The sequence below is a fragment of the Cervus canadensis genome, chromosome 16 (genome assembly GCF_019320065.1).
Source record: "Cervus canadensis isolate Bull #8, Minnesota chromosome 16, ASM1932006v1, whole genome shotgun sequence".
NCBI lineage: Eukaryota > Metazoa > Chordata > Mammalia > Artiodactyla > Cervidae > Cervus > Cervus canadensis.
The window spans coordinates 5,310,246-5,331,165 of NC_057401.1; the positions used below are offsets into that span (position 1 = coordinate 5,310,246).

General features: G+C 37.9%; 1 protein-coding gene across 3 annotated transcripts in view; it reads left to right on the forward strand.

Annotated features, from left to right (window-relative positions):
- Positions 1-20,920, forward strand: part of CPEB4 (cytoplasmic polyadenylation element binding protein 4) — a 68,559-nt gene that overhangs the window by 43,059 nt on the left and 4,580 nt on the right. For 2 of the 3 annotated variants that reach the window (XM_043488514.1, XM_043488516.1), the window contains 5 exons: positions 9,882-10,055; positions 14,911-15,000; positions 15,360-15,478; positions 17,090-17,204; positions 18,321-18,502. In XM_043488514.1, the coding sequence (XP_043344449.1) occupies positions 9,882-10,055; positions 14,911-15,000; positions 15,360-15,478; positions 17,090-17,204; positions 18,321-18,502 (680 nt within the window). Of the gene's footprint in view, positions 1-8,153; positions 8,178-9,881; positions 10,056-14,910; positions 15,001-15,359; positions 15,479-17,089; positions 17,205-18,320; positions 18,503-20,920 lie in introns of all 3 variants that reach the window. The other variant, XM_043488513.1, reaches the window with a different exon arrangement.

Here is a 20,920-nt window from a genome sequence, read left to right on the forward strand (position 1 = left end):
TGTTGAATTGAGAACCATTTCTTGCTTTATTTGAATAAACATATGAAAGAACTGTTTCCTAACTTATATGTACTTTGGAATTTCAACGTGACTTTTATTGTATAACTTGTTTTGAAATTTTCAAGCAATCAAAGGTTTGGGGGAAGAAGTGGGGTTTAAATTCTAAATAAATAAAAAGATTCAGAATACTTAGTCTACTAGCTTCAGCAGTTATATTGGAATAATATCAGTATTTACATGTACAAAGATAAAAAAGGGCTTGCTCACCCAGCAGATCAGATTACTTTCTTTTTTCCCCATGGCTGTACTCAATCATTGGTTTTCAGACTATGCAATTACCTTCATATTACCACTCATGACTTTTAAGAGGCATTGCCAGTATAATTCAACAAATATTAATTGTGTATCCTAGGGAATTATTATTGTTGTGTTACTAGTTGTAGAGATTTTTTTTGAGGGGCATCCTTAGGGGGAGATTCTTGGATTTTAAATGTACTAAAAAAACAAAACAACTTTCTGGCTACATTTTGGATACTGTAATTAGTTCTCTAGGACTGCCATAACAGGTACCACTGACTGGATGGCTTAAACTGAAATTTATTTCTAGTCTTGGAAGCTCGAAGTCTGATATCAAAGTGTCAGCAAGGTTGATTTCTTCTGAGGCTTCCCTCCTTGACTTGTAGATAGCTGTCTTTTCCTTGTCTTTACACGGTTTTCCCCTCTGTGAAAGTCTACGTCCTAATCTCTTATAAGGACACCAGTCATATTGGATCAGGGCCAGCCTGGTGACCTCTTTTATTTTAATTTTAACCACCTCTTTAAAGCCCCTGTTTCAAATAGTCACATTCTGAGGTTCTGAGGGTCAGGACTTTAGCATATGGATTTTGAGGAGGGACCACTATTCATCCCTTAACGGATAACATTTCCTAGTTTATCTTACATAGTAGGAATATAGAGTATTCATTTTATAGTTATGAAAAGCAACCCTGAAACAGTTTCTCAGCTAAGTCAGAAAGCAGTGCTAAGCATAGGCCAGATTCATCTCATATGTCTCTGGTGTGTCTTGGTTTAGCTCTGAGCTAGATATCAGATTGAATGGTTAATTTTCCTTTTACCCAACTTGAAACTTTATTTTATCCAAGAAAACTAACATTTAACCACTACCACCACCTCTGTATAAAAGTGCCTGTGTGTGGTACTTTTTTCTTCAACCTCCCACTTTACAGCTTTAGTATTTAGGATTAGCTGCTTCAAAAATGAAGCTTCTGGCAGGGAAAGTTAGAGAGCAGCAAAAAATACTAGTTTTGAACAGATGCATGTATGTATTTCTTTTCCTCTGTGGATGCCTCTCACTTAGAAGCATCAGCTAAAGTACTTGCTTGTCCCAGAAGAGATTAGTAAGAAATCTTTTAAAAGTTAGCATAGAAAAATATCTCTTAATTATAGTTCTTTTAAAGGGAGAAGATTGTTTGCTTAGGAAGGGTAGGGGACAGATATCTATGGAAAGGGAGGGCATAATTTGCCCAGGAGAAATGTAGATTGTAGTCACTTGCTGAAAATGTATGTAATATGGTTCATAGCTGCTACAGGAAGGAGCATGTTGAAAGATCCTTTCATGAAAAAGACAATATGAAAACCTATTGTAAACTCTGAAGTGCTCTACAGTCGTTAGCCTTGGAATAGTAATGAAGAGCTGAAAGTAACTGTTGAAGATCAACCTAAGAATATATATATACATATGAGTTTACTTTTAAGGGAGGAAGAAAATTATTATTTACTGAGGTGTCTGTCAGACCATCATATATATATGTGATATCTTTTGTTATTCATTTTTCCATTTTTATAAATAATAAACTGAGGGTTTGGGAAATACAGAAACTGAATTACATTCAGTCTCTGCCCTTCTGTAAGCAATTTAAATAATCCTCTCATAGATTTATTATATCTTGTCAGCATTCTTTGAATTAGTATAGCAAGCTAGTATAAACACAAGCCAATGTGACATAAGAAATTCTGTAAATCATATGAAAGTGAAAGTTGCTCAGTCGTGTCTGATTCTTTGCGACCCCATGGACTCTACAGTCCATGGAATTCTCCAGGCCAGAATACTGGAGTAGGTAGCTGTTCCCTTCTCCAGGGGATCTTTCCAACCCAGGGATCGAATCCTGGTCTCCTGCATTGCAGGTGGATTCTTTACCAGCTGAGCCACTAGTGAAGCCCAAGAATACTGGAGTGGGTAGCCTATCCCTTCTCCAGGGCATCTTCCTGACCCAGGAATTGAACTGGGGTCTCTTGCATTGCAGGCGGGTTCTTTACCAGCTGAGCTACCAGGGAAACTCATAAAGCATATATCTAAAATAATTTTGTGACAGTGATCCCATTAAGAAATTAGGGGATGATTTATAAAATCATTTAAAATGATTCTTTGCATCTTTGTTGAATTATATACTTTGGCCTTTGTGATGATTGTCTGCTTTTTGGTTCTGCCACCTTTATTCTTTTGGTTACAGATTAACTCCTTTCAGCATCCAGTCTTTGATTTATATCTTTTTAACTGGTTTACTAATTTGACTGATTCTCCCACATACTTTTTTTTTGGTCCTACTGGAAAAACAAGTTATTTGATAACATCTTCTACTCTGACCCATCTCCCCTTGTTTTTCCAAGTAGCATTGCTATCTACCTTCTCAACAGGGAGCCTAAATGGAGGTAGACCAGCCTGAGGTAGCATAAGTAGTATAGGTCTTTCATTGCCCACTAAAAGCTAGCCATATTTTATCCTTTATAGCCTAAAGTCCTGTTCTTTTTTTTAAAATTTATTGTTAATTGGAGGAGGATTGCTTTACAATGTTGTGTTGGTTTCTGCCGTACAACGTCAGTCACCCGTAAGTATACACACACCCCCTCCGTCTTGAGCCTCCCTCGCGCCACCATTCCGTCTCGCCCCTCTGGGTGGTCAGCGCGCGCTGAGCTGAGCCCCGTGCTGTGCGGTAACCTCCCACCAGCTCTCCGTGTCACACATGCTGATGTGTGCGTGTTCAGTGCTACTCTCTCGATTCTCCTGCCCTCTCCTGCCCCTGCTGTGTCTGCAAGTCTGTTCTCTCCATCTGTGTCTCTATCCTGCCCTGCACATAGATTCATCAATAACATATTCGTAGATTCCATAAATGTGCATTAATATATGGTATTTGTTTTTCTCTTTCTGACTTACTTCACTCTGTGTAACAGGCTCTAGGTTCATTCACCTCAGTTCAACTGGCTCAAATTCTTTCCTTTTCATTAAAGTCCTATTTACAGAATCAGATGCCCTCATGTAGGAAAGGATGCTTTTAATATATCATTTGTTTTTTTAAATTATTTATTTTTACTTGATTGATGATTGGTTTACAATATTGGTTGTAAGGTACCAACATGTATCAACATGAATTAACCATAGGTGTACATATGTGCCCTCCCTCTTGAGTCTCCCTCCCAGCTTCCGCCCATTCCCACCCCTCTAGGTTATTACAGAGCTCCCGTTTGAGTCCCTGAGTCATGCAGCAAATTCTCATTGGCTGTATGTTTACATATGTTAGTGTATATGCATCCATGCTACTCTCTCTTTTATTTCACCCTCTCCCTCTTCTCCCCCACCCTTGTCCATCAGTCTGTTCACTATGTCTGTGTCTCCATTGCTGCTCTGCGAACAGATTCGTTAGTACCATCCTTCTAGATTCCATGTATATGTGTTAATACACAATATTTGTTTTTCTCTTTCTGATTACTTCACTCTGTATGATAGACTCTAGGTTTATCCACTTCATTAGAACTGACTCAAATGTATTCATTTTTATGACTGAGCAGTATTATATTGTATATACGTACCACAATTTCTTTATCCTTTCATCTGTTGATGGACGTCTAGGTTGCTTCTATGTCTTGGCTATTGTAAATAGTGCTGCAGTGAACATTGGGGTACATGTGTCTTTTTCAGTTTTGGTTTCTTCGGGGCATATACCTAGAAGTGGTATTGCTGGGTCATATGGTGGTTTTATTCCTAGTTTTTTAAGGAATTTCCATACTGTTTTCCATAGTGTCTGTATCAATTTACATTTCCACCAGCAGTGTAGGAGAGTTCCTTTTTCTTCACACCCTCTCCAGCACTTGTTTGTAGATTTTTTGATTATGGCCATCCTGTCTGGGGTGAAGGAGATACCTGATTATAGTTTTGATTTGCATTGAAGTAGTGATGTTGACCATCTCTTCATATGTTTGTTATTTGGAGAAATGCCTGTTTAAGTCTTGTTTTTAATATAAGTACCAAGAAGAAAACTCAAAAGGATCCATTAACAAATATGGTAATATAGTGCACATAAAAGTGTAAATTTGAATACAACAGAAAAGGATAAAACAAGAAGCGGAATCAGTCTTTATTTCATCATTCCACTTCCTGTCCCCAAAGGTTCTTGTGGTTGTTTCTAGAAAAAATATTTATTCCCATGTATCTATTTATATTTCCTTTATTGTTAAGTTCATATAATAAGAATCATACAATATACACTTAGGTACCTCATGCAAGCTACATTTTAGAGATGTTTAATATCAGCACATGAATATGTACCATATTTTTTAAATGACTATATTTTTTGTGATATATTTTGTGAATATACCACTATTATGTTTAATTTGTTCCTTTTCTAACACGTTACAACCAAATAAGAAAAAGATACTTTTTAAGAGATAAATATTTTCGTTTTTATAATATATATATATATATAATATGTGTTGAAAAAGACTTGATAAGAGTCTTTCTGTACATTTTTGAAAGTCTAGAATGCCAGACTACTGAAATATTTTACTAGAGGAAATTTGCTGATGAATATAGGGCATTTGTAAGCAATCTTGTAAAGATACTTTGGAAATAATGTATTTATCAATACATCTAACAGCAACATTCACCCAAAAGTTATAAAAATTTATGGCCATAATGTTTCCAGCCCATTTAGAACATTCTTGAATCATTTTAGTACTGAACACCAAATTATATAGATCAAAACCAAGTAATATAAGTGATAAGCATATAAATAGTCTTCATGTTAACTCTGATGGGAGCCGGAGGATTTGTATTCAATACTAACATACATCCTTTAAAAACTAACAGTGTACGTGCTGTGCTGTGCCTAGTCACTCAGCCGTGTGCAGCTCTTTGGGACCCTGTGGACTGTAGCCCACCAGGCTTCTCTGTCCATGGGATTCTCCAGACCAGAATACTGGAGTGGGTAGCCTTTCCCTTCTCCAGGGGATCTTCTGAACGCAGGGATCGAACCAGGGTCTCCTGCATTGCTGGTGAATTTTTTACTAGCTCAGCTACCAGGGAAGTCTTAACAGTGTATATTCTATGGTAATTATTGGAAAATTCTAAGCAGAGTTTATTTCTGCTGACTTAGCTAGAAGTTTTCCAAAATACATATTTCTTTAAACATTATTTAAATGATTTTTTAAACTGCCACTACCTCTGGTGTTTGTAAAATGTGAAATAATGCGTAACGCTTGATAATCTTGAGACTGGAAATCTGTCTGACATTTTCCTCAGGAAACTGATGAAGATCTGTGTTATAAGCATTTCATCATAATACAGTTTGCACCAAGTGTAATTTGAAACTAGTGAGAGAACAATGCTTTAGTACCTCTTTCATACACAGATGAAGTAACATCACTTACTGTTCATTTCATACCTGAGTTCTGGTTACATAGATGTGTTCGTGTTATGGAAAGTTCATTGAAGTGTATGCTTATGATATCCTATATATATATATATATATGAAAGTACACACATATATATCATACATCCAAATCTACATTAAAATAATGTATATCATTATAATAAGTGGAAAAAAAATTTAAGCATTCTTATTTTCTGTGCTCCAGAATGTCATTGTTTTTATTTTTTGGTATTAGTTTATATTGATTTGCCTATTTAATTGGGCAGTTTTTGTTGCTTTAAGCATTATATGCCTATAACCTAAATGTGGGAAAATGTTGTTTTTGGCATTTAATCTCTGAATTTAAGTCAATTCTTTTGTATTAACCAGCTTAATTTTGTGGTTTAGAATGAAAGTTTGAAAGTACACATTTGAAGACTTTGAGTGTCTTCAATTTTTGCTTTTGATGTATAGGCTTTACTGTTCTTGAATCTTACTTTTGAAATAGTGAAACTTACTTTTAAAGTAGTGAAAACTATTTGGATTTCCCAGGTGGGGCTAGTGGTAAGGGACCCACCTGTCAATGCAGGAGACATAAGAGACATAAGAGTTTGATCCCTGGGTCGGGAAGATCCCCTGGAGAAGGAAATGGCAACCCACTGTAGTATTCCTGCCTGGAAAATCCCATGGACAGAGGAGTCTGGTGGGCTACAGTCCATGGGGTTGCAAAACGTTGGATTCAACTGAAGCAACTTAGCACGCAGCATGCACATGAGAGTTTTTAATGTTAATTTTGTAGCTGCTAAATGCCTACTCTTTTTCAAATAACTGTTTTCTCGGAAATCCAAGCAGCATCAATCAACTTTTCAAGATTAACAGAACCAAGATTTTCAAATCATTTGTTTCCCCAAACTCTATTGTCTTTGAAGCAGTCATAAGAATACAATATTCTTAAACAAATATCTACTTCTGTGATATCTTTCTCTTCCTAACCTGTGTCAGGTTCACTAAGGAAGAAAATACCTCCACCCTCACCCCAATTTTAAGAATTACTAAAGTGAAAAACCTAACTGCAGAGGGAGGTTTTATTGGTTTTAATCCATTTGCCCAAGTACTTTGGTGAAATTCAATATTGTCTAATAATGTTAGAAACTACTTTGGTATGAGACATGATTTCATTTTGGAAAATAGGCACATGGTACTTTTAAGTTACATTTGTAACTCAGTTATAACTGAGTTGTACTTAGCATTTATCTAGAGAGCTAAGAGTGAAAACTTGACCAGTTTATATAATGATCTCCTAAAAGCTTACAGTTTCTAACTGGAAAACCTATCCCGGCTTTCTGTTTAAATTTTCTCTCTAGCCAAGACCTCACTTCTTCCATATTCTTCTGTTCTGGGCATCTTTCCCTGAGTATTATAGCACCCCTATTTGTGCCATTGCCAGGTCAGCAGTGCCCTTTCTCTATTTTACCTTTAAGATCTATCTCAGAGCCATACCCTCTCCTCTCTGACTCTTTAATCAAAACCAGTTTCTCCTCCTCCTCTTTTCCCATTGCACCTGACACTTAACAGGCTTATTGCTATAATAGTCACATTATCATTATTTGCTTATGTGGCTGAATAGCCTATAAGTTCCCTGCAGTCACAGCAGTGTGTTATAGTGATTAGCAAGGTCAGGCGTTCAGGAAGTGTATGTTGAATAGAATTAGAGTAACTACACAACCAAGTTCCAGTTCATTTGAGGAAAACATTTTCTCAAAAGTTTCCTGATTTGAAATTTATCCTGCCATTTCCCAAGTGTTCAGATATATACTTATAATTATATGTCTGTATTATCTTGTATTCTTTTTCTTCTCTTATTAGTTGGAATCTACTTCATGATAAAATGCCAAACTTTTTAATGCTTTTCAACTTCTGGGTCATGGTGGAAGATTTAGTTAGGGACAAGAAACTGGCTAAAAGAAAGTTTATAAATTGCCTAAAGATTTCATTTGTTATGAGTTTCTTCACTAGGGAATAATTGAGAAATAGAACAGAATTGCTCTTTATCCTGTCATGGTAAAAAAAAAAGTCATGAATTAAATGGCTAGTTAGCAGGGAATTCTGAGAGAAATTAAGATCAATATGGTGGAACTTGATTTAGACTGTTACATACTCTCTTAGTTTCATACTAGTTTGGACCTCAGGTGACAATTACAGCAGAAAGCTTCCCCTTAATACAAGTAAAACTCGATAGATTTTTACAATGTCCTTGAAGAACTTTAAAAACAAAATTCATTGACCTCTCGGCATCAAAATTCCATATTTTTTTGAGACATTTACCAGGAAACAAGGAATATAGCCAGTTTTTTTGTTTGTTTGTTTGTTTTTTCAGTTTCTTAAGCTGGTAGATGAAATCACAGTTGATTCTTTTGACAATGTTTGAAAGGTTTTTTTTTTTGTTTTTTTGTTTTCTCATTTGACATGCAGCAAGGACATATGGGCGAAGGAGAGGTAACATTATTATTTCTAACTTTTGAATGTATCAGTTGTATTTGGAGAGGACCCAAGTTTGCTCAATTTCTAACCCTTACTGGGAAGCGGGGAGGGGGAGTGAAATATAGCTGTGATTGATATATACTTTATGTGTTATAGTTAACATCACAGACATTCTAACTGAGGGAGTTGGAATGGTAGGATTTGGATTTGATTTGAAATAATTTCAAACTCATTTTATTTATATCTAAAGATTTGTTTCTCTTTTTCCTTTCTGAAAGGAGTATCTTAGAATAAAATTAAGAATATGTAAAAAGGAAAATATGGTATGACTAGTCTCAAAATACCTGATTATATCGGAGGTATAAGTTATGCTTGAATACCTTATATCTACTTTCAAAATTATTTATTTATTTATCTATTTATTACTAAGCATAGTTCTGTGTTTTGTTTAAAATTAGATTAAGTAGATACCTAATCCTAGAGATTTCAGACATTGGGGGAAAAAGCTCTAGACATTTTAGATAGTTTTTTGAAGAATCATTTCCTAGAGGTATGTGAATAAACTTTATTTTTCCCTCCTGTATTAGTTTTGCCTTTTTATAAGAAAGTTAGTTAAATAAGGTAGCTTTAAAATAAAAGTGACTTTTGAAAATCCAGAAATAACCTCCAATTTTAGAGTCATTTTTTATCTTTATTATGTAACTTTTGAACTGTGATTTTATAGGGTAAATTCGTACTAAATATACTGTTAAGGAAGGCAAGTGTGACAGAAAGACATTGGAATGTTTCAGTGAAGGAAGAGCACTTAAGATATATTTCTGCAGGATCCATTAACAAATTCCTTATGCAGAACCTAGAAGTAAATTGGCAGCCTGAAAAGTGACAAAACAGTTTTTGAGAGATTCTACAGTTCCTTGTAGCTCTTTATTTTGCTTATGATTTATAAGTTTGTATTTTGCTGGCAGGTAAGTATGGCAAGAATATTAACCACAACTGGTATCTCTGATCTTTTCTGCTTTTATATTCTATACGATAGGATTTTCTAACAGCAAATTTAATGACTAGTTTTTAGAATTAGATACTACCTGTACTAGCTGATGATTACTCAACTAAAAGAAAATTTATCTTTAGCATACCTAAAAATCTTAAATTCTGTCAGAGTAGCTAATGAAGTTAGGAAACAGCATAAATGGGTTTTCATGACCTTCCATTAATTAAGGTAAACCAAGATGAGTGCTTACTTTAAAAATCAACTTCTTCATTTTAGGGGCGGTCTTAAAGGAAATTGGGTAGGCTATATTGTATGATGTTTTAAAGAAATTTAAGTGATCTAGCATCTGATGGTCAAATTTAATACTTAGTGTATATATCTAGATTGCCAGTGGCCATGGGGCCCTGCCAAGGCAGTGCAGTCTCTGCCAACTACTTTCAAAAGACTGCTCTCTCCTACTATACTTCCAGTTCACCTCTCTCAAGTTTCTGGATCCCAGTGGGATGGTTGAGCAGCCCTCTGTTTAACCATGTACTTTCTCTCTGACTCAGTTGGGACCTTAAGGTGATGGAAATTCAAGAGCATATCTAAGTGATTTATTATTCAGTGAGAAAGATAAAAGCAGCAGCGTTACTGGATCTGCTGTTTTCCTTGTTTCTTGTGTAAGATAATCAATGGCAAGGAGGGTTTTCTGTTAGCTTTTTTTTCCTTCCTGCTTTCTCTTCCAGGTCAGTCCTCACTGTTTCCAATGGAAGATGGATTCCTGGATGATGGCCGTGGGGATCAGCCTCTTCACAGCGGTCTGGGTTCGCCCCACTGCTTCACTCACCAGAATGGAGAAAGGGTGGAGCGATACTCTCGCAAGGTGTTTGTGGGTGGATTGCCTCCTGACATCGATGAAGGTATGTTTAGAAAGAGCCGTTCACAGCGCAGTGCCCAGACTGTGGCACATAGTAGATAACACATAGGTAGTGGTTGCTGTTAGTATAATAATAATATTATCTGGCTCCAGGTGTTCAGTTGTGATTGCATTGTTCCCTTGTCCTGTCTGCCTAGTACAGCGTATAAAATTAGTTCTCGAAAGGAAAGGGAGTAGGACTTTGGAAACCAGCTGAAGCAAGTGGTTGGACTAAATCAAAAAGCGTAAACATCATTTGGAAAACTCTAGGATTCGATTGTGGGCAAACAGCTGCTAACTGCACTGTTGTCTGTGTGTCCTGCCTTGGCTAAATTCAGTTATGCATTTTCCTATTTCCTACCTTTTATGACTGCTGCTTCCCTCATAGCTCAGTTGGTAAAGAATCCGCCTGCAATGCAGGAGATCCTGGTTTGATTTTTGGGTTGGGAAGATCTGCTGGAGAAAAGATAGGCTACCCACTCCAGTATTCTTGGGCTTCCATTGTGGCTCAGCTGGTAAAGAATCCACCTGCAATGCAGGAGACCTGGGTTCGATCCCTGGGTTGGGAAGCGCCCCGGGAGAAGGGAAAGGCTACCTACTCCAGTATTTTGGCCTGGAGAATTCCATGGACTATATAGTGTACAGTTAATTGTTTATAAGTTTAAAATCTTAGATTAAGTCTGAATTTTTGAAAAATGTAACTAGAGTTGTAGGGAATCTTAAGAGTTATATCATTTTCTTAATATTTTTTCATTCATCAAATATTTGTATGCTTTCTGAATGCTGTACACTGTTCTTAGGATTATTTAGTAAATAAGATTGTGAAAGAAAGCCCCTGCTCACACAGAGTTGGTATTCTAGTGGGCGAAGGGAGATAAGTGTGAAAATATTAGAGAGTAAGTCCTGAAAAGAAAGCCGGTTGATATGATATGCAAAATTTCAGAAGAGACTTGTGAGATTTGTTGGTTAAGTAAATCCTCTTTGCAGATGTGATACTTGAGCTGATGGCTGAATAAGAAGCCAATCGTGCAAAAAAACAGAGAACTAGTTATCCAGAAGTATTTCATTTAACTGTGGGTCTAAGTGACCCTGACAGAAATCAAAGTAGCAGACCATATAGCAACCATATATCCTTGCTTGCTTTTTTCCCTTATCTATTTTGTCTTGGTTTCCTGAATGGAAATAGAAACGTTATGGAGGATAGAAAGGTTTTCTCTAAAAACCTGTAAGGTCTAATAATGAGGTTTAATAATGTCCCATTTAGATTGAGATTTAATTTACTGTGCCATTACATTTTCCTTAAAATGATCAGTCTTTTGGAAGGTTGAGGCAAAATGGCTTCCAAACAGCCAAAGATTGAAATAAACACAGATTTTTTTTCTTTTTTTCCTCTTTAATAAAATGTCCTGGAGGAAGCTATGCTGAGATTTCAGGCCAGGCAGACTCAGTTTCCATTCTCTCCTCAGAAAGCATATCTTCTGTTCAGAGTGTTCATCTGGGGCTAAACACTTCATCACGATGTTGTCCAGTAAGCTCCCAGATGCAGCCTCCTCATTCTCTAGCTGGAATCCTCAGTTTCCTTAGTATTATGAATTCTAGGTTTTATGACCCTTTAGAGGTTAAATCCTTGACACTCTTGAGCCCTGGATGGTCCTCAGTGAGGAAACTATATGCTTTATGCAAGAAAAGAAGACTGAATTTTATCTGACCTTGCTTAGGATAAACTTCTCTGGCCTAGATAACCTGTATCTTTTTGGAAAATTACCAAGAGATCATAAATGTATCATTCCTAAAATTCTTGGCAGCCCAGGTAAATTTGACCACTTTGGCACAGGAAGTGGTTTAAACTGAGCAGAATTAATGGGGATTGTGTTAGTCCTCCTGTTTTAGCCTCATACCACATATGTTGATAAGTCAGTAGCAGTTTAGGTGGACAGGCCTTTCTATTAAAATGTGAAATGTGTATTTCTGAAAAATACTGTGTTCTGTAGAATTATATGCTAAGAATCACAGAGTTTATGGGGCAGGTGGGCTAGAGGCAGATCACTTAGAACCTAATGAATTTTGTACCAGAAGCACTAACTAAAAGAGAGCTAATACTTTGAAAAATAACTTGGACGGTTAAGCAAGTAGCTCACTGTACGACCTACTCGAGGCTGCCTCAAGGAATATTGAAAAGCACAAAACCAATAGAGCAGAAATTCTGGCTTGCTAGCTTGGAGGCAGCACAGATGAAAGTGGACCTTTGGGGCCCTGAGGAGTGCAAACTCTTAGGAGGCAGCCCTGAAAGCTTGCAGGGACACCTCTGACTAGAGAGCCTTGCTTGCTATGCTCACTTTAATTTTCTGTAATAGATCTGAGGGAGTTCCTGCCTGCTGGAGGCTTTTTTTCTTTCCTGCTGAAGATTATGGTTCTCCTACTAGGCTGGCTCACCTTGCTTAGGAAGAGTCATTTGTGAACCAGTATCTCTAGGTTACACTGACATCACTCGCTTATTTAGTGATCTCACGGGGGCTGAATGTAGAAACAGGCATTGTAGCAGTTCATACAGACTACTGCTTCACAATCTGGAGGAGGTGAGGACAGTCCTAGCAGACTGGAATTTCAAAATGTTTCTCATCTCTCTTCTCTGTTCCCCTGTCCCGCCCTACTCCCAGATCTTCTCTGCACATGCTCACCTACTCTTTCTTAGAAGTTCCTTGGAAATTTACTTTCCTAAAGTCTGTTCATTAGTTGTCCAAATATATAGTACAGCGTGACTGGTGTCATTTGCATTAATAGTAAAATATGATTAAGTCTTCCTTGTCCATCCCGTATCCCCTTCCTTTTCCTTCCTCGTAAGACTCAGAGGTGTTGATGTCCAAGGAGGATGGTTGGTGAGCAGGAAGAGGGTGCCAAGCGGAAGTGTGTCCTAGACATACACGTGGAGGGGCCTGTGCCGAGGCCACGGCAGCAGTGTGTGTGGGACCGTAGATCAGGCCAGCATGGAATATGTGCAGAGGTGGAGGGCAGAGGAGATTGCCAGGGCAGCTCGCTGAAAGATGGGTTACGTTGAGCAAAAAAATGAGGCCAGTGAGAGCTTGGTTTCTCATAGTGAGAAGAGAATTTACAAACAGGAGAAGGGGAAAGGCTAGAAAATGACATGAAATGTTGGAGTGGACTTACAAGTACCAATATGAACTCGGTTTTATAAATGTACACAGATACAGAAACAATTATAAATATGTCTGTGTATGTTCATGTATTTCCTAGCTTTGTCCTCTGAGAAGACTTAGAAACAATAAATACCCATCAACAATGACTATAGGGAATACCCAAATCTGAGTTTCTAAGTATCTTCTGTCACTGAAAGGATCCAGGATATCTTGGAGGGGAAAAAGGCTGATTCTGGGGCTAGGGCAGAAAAAGAACAAGATGAAAGCCTGGGGTATCTTCTTGGGTCAGATAGTATGGAAGCACTTGAAGAATGATTTGGTGGTGGTGGGGTGGGTAAGTCGAAGGATATAGGAACACCCACTGGCCAAATCAGGGGCAATTTTGAGGACAAACTGAATAAATGATAGAGAATCAAGCTCTGCTGCTGCTGCTAAGTCGCTTCAGTCGTGTCCGACTCTGTGCGACCCCATAGACGGCAGCCCACCAGGCTCCTCTGTCCCTGGGATTCTCCAGGCAAGAATACTGGAGTGGGTTGCCATTTCCTTCTCCAATGCATGAAAGTGAAAAGTGAAAGTGAAGTCGCTCAGCCGTGTCTGACTCTTTGCGACCCCATGGACTGTAGCCTACCAGGCTCCTCCGTCCATGGGATTTTCCAGGCAAGAGGACTGGAGTGGGTTACCACTTCCTTCTCCAGAATCAGGTTATAGCCCATTAAATAAAATAGGTCCATACTGATATAAATAAATGCATGACTAAATAAATGGAGGAGAGGGGAACACTCTTCCTTATTGAATTATACTAACTAGTATATGTAGAAGGATTGATAGAAATAGATAGCCAGCATTTGGCAGTTATCATTGTGGTAATTGATATAAGCGGGAATTTTTAGTAAATGCCAGGTCTAATGAGGGAACAGGATATTGATGGTTAACACAGTATTCCCCCACAAAATATTGATCGTATCCAAAGGGAATGGTTTCTTTTTGGTGGGGAAATACAGACATTTAGCAACTCGACTAGCAGATCAAGATTAACATACCTTGTGCAAGGACAGGACGACATAGCATCATCATGGTAGCTTTCCTGGTTGGACTACATAGTTCATAGGAAACTAGTACAGACCTAGGTTGAGAGCCATCCTGCAGAAGGGATGACCTGTATATTTTGAAGCTGTCAATTATAGAAAAGACAGGAAAGAATGAGGAACTATGGAAACTGAAAAAAATAGATACCCTCAGAACATGACATCTAAAATGTAGCATGATACTAGGTAGGATTCTGGATCAGAAAGGAAAAGAGAAATATTACTGTGACAGTTAAAAAATTTGGATGGAGTCTGTGAATTGGGAGAATGTTGTATCACTGTTGATTTCCTTATTGGAGGAGAGTTGTATGTTGGTACATAAGGGAGTGACCTTGCTTTGAGCAGTTACCAGTAGTTGTATTTTGTGGTACTAGAGCATCATATCAGAAAAAGATGGTAGATCAATCGATAGATTCGTGCATCAGTAGAAGGAGAAAAAGGAAGAGGGGGAAGGCAAATGCACAAATGTTAACAGTGGGGGAATCCAGATGAAGGAGATGCAGGAGGTCTTGGTGTACTGTTCTTGTAAATAGTAGATTTGAAACTGTTTTTTCTAAACGATTTCCCAAAATGCTCATAAAAATATTTACATCTGCATTTTTGGTTTGTTGTTCGTTAGATGAGATCACAGCTAGTTTTCGTCGCTTTGGCCCTTTGATTGTGGATTGGCCTCATAAAGCAGAGAGCAAATCCTATTTTCCTCCTAAAGGTAATTTCTCAAGATTCAAATACATGTGTAGTTTATCCTTATATTTTCTTCATAAATGTTCTCCTTCAGTGTACAACTGTTTGTTGCTAAACTAACATTTTCCCAATGTGTCTTTAAAATTTCTACTTAATATATACTTGTAATTCAAATTTGATTTTACTCTAAAAGAGGTTTCACGATAATAACAAATTGAACTTAATGTTGATATTATCAGACTTTGGGTGAGATTAAGTTTTGGGGGTTTTTGTTTATTTTTTTCATTTTTTTCTAACCTTTTCCTTACTTTTATGCCTCCTTTCACTTGAAGAATTATGAAAAAAATGGGAAAAATAAAAGTCTTTCAAAATTGTTTTTATTAGGCTATGCATTCCTGCTGTTTCAAGATGAAAGCTCTGTTCAGGCTCTCATTGATGCATGTATTGAAGAAGATGGAAAACTCTACCTGTGTGTATCAAGTCCCACTATCAAGGACAAGCCAGTAAGTGCAGTCTAGTATGAAAATAGCTTCTCATTTTTGCCTCTGTTCATTTTTCCTGAAAAATACACAGACATCTTAATTTATCTGTTAATTGAAACATTTGTAGGTAGAATCAAAATGAAAAAGTTTTGTTGTTGTCATTTTCCTAACCTTGAGATTCTGTATATTTGTGCACATTATTTTGATATTGAATTTTTGGTTAACTAAAGTATTGGTGAATCTTCCTATTAAAAGATGTCACCTAGTATGCATTTGATAAATATAAAGTAGCTGAATTTCCTCTGAATAATAGAACTCAGAATCACAAATATACCTGTCTTTCTCCTTCCTCTCTTTGGTCAAGATTTTACCCAATACCATATGCAGCAAGTTACGTTATACAAATAACTTGCTACATATGGTGCTCTTGCCAAGTATTAATAAAATAAATTATGTATATACATAAATGTCCATTACATGTTGTTTCTTTCTAAAAGAGTTTTTATTATAAAATTTAGTCTTTTGGGAAGATCCCCTGGAGGAGGAAATGGCAACCCTCTCCAGTATTCTTGCCTAGAAAATGCTATGGACAGAGGAGCCTGGCAGGCTACTGTCCATGGGGCTACGGATTTGGACATGACTTGAGCACACGCTCACACAGTCTTTAGGAATAGTAGCAATAGCAACTGGCCTATTTTGACAAATCTGGCAAACCACAATCTTATCCCTTGACTAATACATAGTGGTGGGGTCCAGTTCAGGATGGAGGCTCCAGTAGGCTTAGCTCAAGCAGTAATTTGTGGAGCTCCTCTTAGTGTCTTGGGTTTGTTCCCAGTTTTCTGTGTGGCTAGACTCTTTCTATTTGACTTTTTTGTCCCCTACTGGTCCCCATAGGTATTTAATTTTGAAAACTTCGGGCCTTGGGACTTGGTTGGTGTACCTGTTGGGAATACCCTGCTGTTAACCCCTTAGCCTTTGGTGTGGGCATTTGTAATGGCTATATAAATGCAAACAGTTAAATAGAGGTACTTGATTCTTGGTGTTGAAAAAGGAGAAAGATTTATATGACCTGAAGAGAAACCAGAGTATTGATTAGTTGTAATGGACACACTGAAGTGTTTTATCATAAAACATTTACTGCAGATATCAATATTTTTATTTTGAAATGCTTTACAATGCAATAGATTTGTTAATATTAGGAGTAGTTTGCATTTCCTGGACATAGATTTGGACACACAATCCTAGTTTCTTAGCACTGTATACTAATCAACATCAAATACCATGCTAAATTTAAATTATATGGCTGCTGAGGGGTTGGGTAGGATCGAGGCCCAAATAAGCTGTAAAATAGTTAATTAACTTACAGATAATTAAAGTTGTGTTACTGTTAAGCAGTTTGGTTTATAATAGGCAATTAAATTGAACTTTCTAGCCTTGGTTAGATTACTTTTAAAAATGAAATGAAGGGTTGGGATATGCTTTTAAATCTTTTTTGGTTTTCCAGTTTTATTGATTTTTAATTATATAAATTACAACTTTGTAAAGTAAAATAGTCTGTAATAATTGTAAACTTCATTTCCACATAAATTGCCTGTGTTGAGACTGAGACATTTTGGTTTGCACACTCCCTAGGTACAGATTCGACCTTGGAATCTCAGTGACAGTGACTTCGTGATGGATGGTTCACAGCCTCTTGACCCACGAAAAACTATATTTGTTGGTGGTGTTCCCCGACCATTGCGAGCTGGTATGATCCAACAGAGCAACAAAAACTCTGTTTATACTTTAGCATAAGAAATATCTTATACATACTTTTTTAGGATAAATTTTCCGTAATGTCTTAATAGTGAGAGTCCTGGACTCCAAGTGTCTTAGCTTGAATTCATGTGCTCTGTTCCAGTTTATAATAGCTGAGTAACTTTGGACAAATTGATTTCTCTAATTCTCAGTTTGCTCATCTGTCAAATGGAATTATAAGTATGTCCTTTATGTAGAGTTGTTCTGAGGATTAAATGAGGTAACAGATGCCTGGTGCTTAGTGCAGGGTCCCGTCATGCTCATGCTCATCGCTCTCATCATCATCCAAGAGAGAAAGCCTTTCTGGGGCGGATTAGGTATCGAGATGTTCACTGTTTGTTCCCATGACCCCATGTGTGCAACAGCTACTTACTGAGCTCTTTACAACACGGTTCTCAGCAGTGCATCGTGTTTTTAGAGCAGTACTCACAGAAGAAATTTCATCCTTAACTTCAAATAATATGAGTTTTAATATTATAGGTGAGATGAAGAACATAAAATGAACAAGAATGCCATTTCAAAATTGTAACATTTCATGGAGAATAAGATTCATTTATTATTTCAAATTTCTGTGTGAAATTTGGCAAATAGCTAGACTATAGGGAAAGGTAAAAGGGTTTTAATGGAAATCTTCTCAAAGGACTCCCAGAGAGTCTACCAGTTAGCTTTCTAGTGTTAAATGATTATTAAGCATTACATTGTTAACTGGTAAATTTACGGTGGCGTTGTGGTATGGAGCAGATAGACCAGGGTAGCAAGTCCAGCACAACCACTTTACTACCTGTGGCCTTGCGCAGGTTGATCATCCTCTCTGTGCCTCAGTTTCCCCAGGAAATCGCTACCTGCGTCATAGGGTTGTTTAGATTATATGTGAACCACTCAGCAGAGTCCCTGTCCTTCGTCACAGTAGACGAAAATGAACACAGCGGACAACTGATTATAATAACTAGTTTCATTGTAATAATTACTATAATGATGGACAGATGAGCTTCTTTTGATGAAACCTTTGGTGAGCCAGATGATGTTTCCTGGCCTCAGATGTCCTCTCTGCTCCTTCCATATGTAGTGGAGCTCGCCATGATAATGGACCGGCTGTACGGAGGCGTGTGCTATGCTGGGATCGATACCGACCCTGAGCTGAAGTACCCCAAAGGAGCTGGGCGAGTCGCGTTCTCAAATCAACAGAGTTACATAGCTGCTATCAGTGCCCGCTTCGTGCAGCTGCAGCATGGAGAAATAGATAAACGGGTAAGTCCTGGGCTGCCTTCTGCGGAGTTCTCAGAGGGGCCCTCCGTGCCGTGCCCAAGCGCGCAGTGGGTGAGACTCACATGACAGCAAGGTGACAGCTGACTTACCCCCATTGGATCCACTAGATGCAAGTTCTAGAGCATATCTAGGAACCTCCTGTGGCCTCCTCTGCCTCTCTGTTCTGAGTAGCCTGACAAAGTACTCCAGGCACTTTGCTTGAGTCCACTTAATCTTTCCTAAGCTATCACCTGTATCCATTCATTTGCTCAGTTAGTCATTCAGTAAATATTTACCAGATCCTTCGTACTTCATTATGTTAAGTGTATAGACTTGAATGCCTTTGAGATCTCCTCACCTTTTTTTTTTAACCTGGGATATCAAGAACACCTCAGCAAGCCCTATTTTCCTATGCACTATGTAACAAATGATTGAATAATTCACTTTAAGGACTGTGTCTAAGAAATAATATTTCATTATAACAAATTAAGTAGAAGAACTCAGAATCCTTCTATTTGTAATCTCTTTTACCACCTGAAATTTGGTGGTAGTTCATTAGAATTATTTTCACACTTTAAATTCCTCTTTGTTGTGTTTATCCTCTGTATCAAAAGGCTGGAGAAAACCTCTGAGATAACTCTTCTGTTTTTTAATGTATTGTATTTGAGACTCTGTGTTCCCTTATGTGTCTTGTTTGCAGTCACAAATTTCTTAGCTTTGTGTTTCATGCATTCAGCAAATACTTTAGTGCCTAGGTACTCATGGGTTTATATTCTGGTGGATGGCGTGTGGCCTCTGAATCAATTGTGTTGAGGTAGCAATTTACCCTAAAATGTGAATCCACTGCACTAAGAAGCACAGTGTTTAGTTCAGTTGAATTTTTTCACAGAAAGACCTTCTTGATGAAGAAAGCAGTGCATTGATTTTCATTCTGGTGTCAGCTTCTTATTTCATGCCAGACTGGTACTTTGGTTAGGGCTGACTGAGATATCCAGCACTCCAAAGCCCTGTGCTCAAAAAGAAAAGTCAGTCACTAGTGGTTTACATGGGAGAAGGAAATGGCAACCCACTCCAGTATTCTTGCCTGGAGAATCCTGTGGACAGAGGAGCCTGGACGGCTGCTGTCCGTAGGGTTGCACAGAGTCAGACATGACTGAAGCGACTGAGCATGCATCCATGCTTTGGAGAAGGGAATGGCAACCGCTCCAGTATTCTTGCCTGGAGAATCCCAGGTACAGAGGAGTCTGGAGGGCTGCTGTCCATAGGGTCACAAAGAGTCAGGTACGACTGAAGTGACTTAGCAGCAGCAGTGGTTTACATTTACTGCTTATGTTCCATTTCATGTGTATTCCACATAAGTGGTAGCTGAAAATTTCTCATCCTAGTGGTCATCATACTGTGAATATGTTAAAGAGAAAGGTATAGATCTGTTAATAAACATGGAGGAAGGGGGCAGGATTAGTTGCTGTATGTGTTAACATACCTCCTTGATTTTTATTTACACTAAAAAAATATGTACATTTGAGGAACAGTCTCTCCCACCTCATTGCTTCATTCCGTCATCGGTTTAGGAGTTGTAAGTTTAGCCATTAGAAATTCAGACTTATCTTGTATTCCGTTAGGATCTCCAGTTCTTTGGCCAGTGTTCTTGCCACACTGTAGATGTTATGGAATGGCCTTGGGGCCAGAAGCCTAATCTTCTTGTTAGATCTGCTCTTCTGGCCTTCTGTGTCACTCCTCTTTTTGTTCGTGGTCTACCTTCGTAAGGATTCCTTGTCAGAAGTGGATGGCAGCAGTGGTAGTAATAGCCTGGTGTAAGGGAGTTTCAATCGTGAGTCTCTCCAAGACTAAAAATAACCAACTCTTTTTCTCACTGGAGAATTAAGAGCCAGGTTATTTTTAATGCTTGAGAGGCTCAAATGACAGATCGGCCTATTGAACACTGGAACAGACCCAGTTTTATAAATTTACCTCTGACTTTTAGACTGAAGTAAACCATTCTTCCTGACAAAGAACAAAGCAAGGTTTTCGATTATGAGTACTACGGCTGTGTCTTGTTTTCCTGGAGTTTGAGGTTTGTTATAATACCCAGGATGTGTACACTGTAAATAGAAACCATGACCCAAGCCTTCTTACAGCTCAGAGGCTTACGGTGTAGAAGTCAGGAAGCTGCCCTCTGATTTGTACATTGAAGTGCTATTTTGTGGCTCTGGGAATCTCTTAGTTGGTCTTGTGCAAATTATAATTCCACGTATGACAAGAATCCAGGCCCACTAATTAAAGTGATCATTTGTGTCTGTGAGAACTCTCCCAACATTAAGTTGGCTTCACTTTTAAATTTATGCTGGAACCTTGTCTTTCATTTGAAACCTCTTTAATTAATAAGACAAAAACATAAAATAATGGGCATAAAAACCTTAC